The sequence below is a fragment of the Stegastes partitus genome, unplaced genomic scaffold (assembly GCF_000690725.1).
Source record: "Stegastes partitus isolate 25-593 unplaced genomic scaffold, Stegastes_partitus-1.0.2 Scaffold2020, whole genome shotgun sequence".
NCBI lineage: Eukaryota > Metazoa > Chordata > Actinopteri > Pomacentridae > Stegastes > Stegastes partitus.
The window spans coordinates 56759-61680 of NW_007579751.1; the positions used below are offsets into that span (position 1 = coordinate 56759).

At 44.1% G+C, this 4922-nt stretch overlaps 1 protein-coding gene across 1 annotated transcript in view; it reads right to left on the reverse strand.

Annotated features, from left to right (window-relative positions):
• Positions 1-1396: 1396 nt before the first annotated feature.
• LOC103373586 (sodium/potassium transporting ATPase interacting 2) overlaps positions 1397-4922 on the reverse strand; it is a 64189-nt gene continuing 60663 nt past the window's right edge. Inside the window, exon 7 of the mRNA XM_008303502.1 lies at positions 1397-1482. Coding sequence (XP_008301724.1) covers positions 1397-1482 — 86 coding nt within the window. The remainder of the gene's footprint in view (positions 1483-4922) is intronic.

Genomic DNA, 4922 nt, shown 5'->3' on the forward strand with positions numbered 1-4922 from the left:
AGTTGTTCAAGACGACAAAAATGACTCAAAAATGATCTAAAATTACTTAAATATGGTCAAAAACACCTCAAAACTTGACCCAAAATATTAAAACATGGCCTAAGTTAACTCTAAAGTTGTTCAAGGTGACAAATAAAGTCCAAAATGACAAAAAAATTTGCCAAAATTTCTCTCATCTGAAATGACTTAATAATTGTCCAAACTACTTAAAAATGATCCAAATTAAATCAAAAATTGAAAAAACAAAACTCTAAAAATTGTCAAAAAATTAGTTTGAATGTTTTCAAAACGAAGCTTAAAATGACTCAAATCAAAAAATTGGCCAAAATTTCTCAAACTGTGTCCAAAAAGAGGACCCAGAGAAATCTGAAATTATTTAATGATTGTCAAAAATAATCCAAAACCTGCCCAAAATCATCTGAAATGAAAACGACCTCCATCCAACCAGTGTTTCAGCTCAGCTTCGGAAAAATAACCTAAAACATGCAAACTGACCAAACAGGAACATCACGAAGCAGGAGGCCTCTGTTTTGAAGCTAGAGCGGGGTTAGCAGGGTTAGCTTTGGCGTGGTATGGAGGGAAAACCAGGGTAACTATATCTCATGTGGCCTGGAAACACCTGGAACGATGAGAAGGGCGTCTGGAACCATCTCCTTCACCTCCTGCCCCAAATATGAGGAGAACAAATGGATGGATTGATGGAGCTTCATGCTGATTGGTTCAACTTGGGTCAGACCAACCCCACTGGACATTAGACGTCTGATGCAGATCATGTCCACGTTGCGTCCGTCGGTCCAAGACCAAGTATTGACGTCTACACGATGTGCAAACTCGGTCCGCTATTGGACATCGAACCACGACCCCACTCGGACGCCAACATACAGTCCAACACTCGAGACGGGGGCAAGAAACTGACACGACTACTTTATGTCTACAACTTAGAAGAAAGCTGATTGGACACCACAGCGTCTTCTCTCTGATGTCTTTAAGCTTCTTTTCCCGACACAGAACCAGAGTTTTAGCTACGAGTTTTTGATGTTTTGCTGCCGTCTGAATTAAACGCAGCTCAAGGATTCGCATCGGTAGAACCTCTAGTCGTCATTCTTCAACTTAGTGATCTGTTCAAAAACACTATCAAACGTGACAATTAGTCGCTTCATACTTGTAGCGTACTGATGTCATCCTGTTTTAACGCGACGCAACGGGAACAGAAACTAAAAAAAACAACGATTATCTCGAGTTGCTTCGTTGGAAAAACCCCTACGTCAAATCAGTGCTCCTTAAAGCATCAAACGTTGACTCCAATCAGATTGAAATGAGGAATTAATCAGACTAGTTTGAACGCTGAGGCAGATTTAAGAGTCAAACTGGATGTGAAGGATGTGTGCTGCTCTACTTACATGTACATGGGCTGTAGCTGCAGGTGGGAGGTCTTCTGAGGCCCCTGGTAGCCGTACGAGTCGAAGCCTCCTATAAAATCGACTGCACGACAAGAAGAAGAAGAAAAACAAACCCAGCATCAATTAGAGAAAGCATATGTCTGCATGATCAGCTCCCACATGATGACTCAGCGCTCCAGGCCTTCCAACACCTACAGAGGTCTCGCTTCCCGCACCGGAGTGCACCAAACGCCGCCGCCGCGACGCCTAAACCCGTCGATGCAGGTTCTATTTTTAGCCACGAGACGTCGTATCTGCGCCTTGAGAACTCGTCTAACGGCTGAATTATCGAGGAGCGGCTGCAGAGGTGGAGGCGAGCGGCAGGTGGTCGAGGCGCCGAGGCCCGGACTTCTGAAGGGAGGAGGCCTGATGGGGTTTTATTTTGCCGCTTTGAAGTCAGAGAGCTCGGGAAGGGAAAAAAAAAAGGGCTTCCTTCCTGGCCTTGATCAGCGGCGAGCATGTTCTCTTATTTATTGGCAGAGATTTCATAACGACGACGTGGAGCTCAGAGATGAAGGAAGCAGCCGAGAACGTTTTAATGGAGCCGGAAACCAACGACACGATGGTTTATTTCTGCTATCCGTGCAAAGACTGTAGAAGCAGCTCATCGACTATTCTGATCAACAGTTTGAGCAGCTTTGAATGTAAAAAGTCTTGAGCTTCTTAAATGTGAATATTTTCTGAACATCTGACAGGAAACCAGATGAAGCATCAGCCAGGTGACCATATCTACCATCAGCTGGTTACCTGCCCGTCTCTCTGCTCTGTTTGTGTTTCTGGTTTCTGTGAATGTTCAAAACGAGCCGTCTGTAAGCGACCACCGAAGCCCGGCGCTGAACCGGCCCGCTGCGCTCGGCGACGGTTGCTAAGCTCCGGCCGCGAGAGCTTTTTAGTCAATTTGTGGCGTGTTTGGTAAAGTAGCGCTGAGTGGTTTCACGTCCGCTAAAACGCTAAATCCAATCTGGATCCATCCTTCAGCAGCAGTTTGAATGACGGAAGTCAGAGACGCTGCAGGTTTTCACAGCCGGACTCGCCTCGGATCAGAACCGAGTCGCCGCCGAGATGCCGCCACGTAGCGACGCTCCATCAGCCAGCAACAGGAGGGAAGAAGAAGAAGGACGCTCATTTATCTGTATTCAGATTGATTAATACGTTCCCTCATCAGAGCTGATGGAGTCGCAGCTTCTATAAAACAGACTCTGACTCTGACTCAGGAAGCTTCTGATTGGTTGAATCCGTCTCAAGTGAGAACATGAACACATCAGGTCTGAGCTTCAACCGTCTGGACTCCAACACGTCNAAAAAAGAAAAAATCTAAAATAACTCAATGGTACAGAATGAATGAATTAAAAATAAATAAAAGAAAAAAAAAAAACAACAACCTCAAACTGTGTCCAAAACAAGATTAAAAAAATCTGAAATGACTCAAAAAATGTCCAAAAATTGTTCAAAATGTTTTCAAAATGACAAAAAGCACAAAACAAAGCCCAAATAAAAAAATAACTCAACATGTGTCCAAAATGACTCAAGAAGATAAAAATAAAATCTCAGACTGTGTCCAGATGAAACCTGAGCTTAATGATGACGGCTGATAAATAAACCTGTGATTCCCGTTGTGATGACTTTATTATTGTTCTGCCTCTGCTGCCCGTGGAGGTCAAACATAAGCTGATTTCGTGGTTGTATTTATTTGGGCCTTAGATTTCCTGCGGGACGCTGCAGCCGATGCCGGTTATTGGTCCCTCCGGCCGGAGCCAATAAACGTCGGGCTGCAGGCCGCCGGCTGGGGAGCCGTGATAGTGCGCTGACGGTGTTTGTGAGCGTCTGAAGCCGCCGTTCGCTCCAGATGTGCGTCTGCAGCCGTTATCTGGGGTCGATGATTTATGACGAGCCTCCACGGGGGACACGTAAAACTCCAGAATGCTCCTTTATTGCCTCCTTCTTTGTTTAGTCCTGAGCTTCATCCATCACCCGGCGCTGCTCTTCTACCTGCCCTCTCTCTCTCTCTCTTCAGTCTATCCTCTGGTCTCTCGCCCGTCTGCCTCTCATTTGCTGTTTTCTAATAAAAACCGTTATCGACGAGCTGTCGGCCGCACATCAGCGGGACCGCCGTTATTCTGAGGAGGTGATTGTAACGGAGCTGCTGCTCTGAGCGGCGAGGCAGCTGGATGGATGCAGGACTGTCGAGGCCTGGACTCGTTATAGTGGCATCCTGTTGGTCCAGAGGGGAGCCCAGGACCCCGATGGAGGTCGAACCTGGGGTTTGGCTCACATTTGATCTCTGACCTCTCGTCGAAATGACTCGAAAAACGTCTAAAACGCCTCAAAACCTGTCCCAAAATATTCAAAAANTTCTTATTTTTGGGGGAATTAAGCTTAAAATCATGACATTTACCAACTTGCTGCTTCTTGTATTTGGTTTAAAAACCCTCAAAATAAATATTTTCTAGCAGAACAGCTGCATATTAAACTCATGAGAAATTATAAACCAGACATGCAGAAGAAAGCGATTTTGTTGAAACAGCACAACTTTAAGCTTAATTTGGTTCATTTTTCCACTGAAATGACGTCTCCCAGTATGATCTGGACCTCCAGAAGGTTCAAAATACACCAGTTTTGTTCAGTTTTTATAGTTTCTGGCTGAGATTTTGGCAAATTTGTTAAACAACACAGCTTTTAAACACACATCCAGCTTTGGACTGATGTTTTACGCAATAAAAAAGTACAAATCAGAGCCAGATACGAAACCTAATGCAAAAAAACACAAAGTTTAGGAACACGAGAGCATTATTAGGATTAATACTAATAATAAAATCACATTTAAATACAAGAATTTACCCAAATATATAAACAAAACAGGTAAATGATCTCCTATGATAGAAATAAAATTCCGGGCTTTTATTTTGAAAGGTGTTAACGTGCCAAACACATGGAGGCTGATGTAGAACAGGCGTCTGTGTTTGTTTGATTAGAATCTGTCCGACACGTTCGAGTGGCTGCGACGAGCTTTAAAACACAAACGCTCACCAGAATAATTACGGGACTAATTAGCCTCCTCAGCAGCTCCAGATCTTCATCGGTCCTCGGTGGCCGCTGCCCTCACAGCGCCTGATTATTGTTTATTCTCCACGTTCAGCACTTTAAAGAGGCTCCAGATCCAGCTGAGGCTCAGAGAATAAACGAGGAGAGGATCCGCTGACGGGGGAATCTGTTATCTGTTATTATTATCTGAAGCAGGAAGTGTTTCAAACGAACCACCACAGTCAAAACGCCGCCGTTTATCAGAGCCAAAAATTCTACGAGTCTGGTTTTAAAAATTCACCAGAAATTAGAGATTTATTCTAACTGGATTCTGTTAAAGAGAAAAAATTCTGAACTCTTCTGTGCAATTAATAAAATACGACTGAGTCAGCTGTGACCTAAAATCACCGGGCAGAAATTAAGAGAGTTTTCAGGTTGAAGATACATCCAGCTGATGGTGGA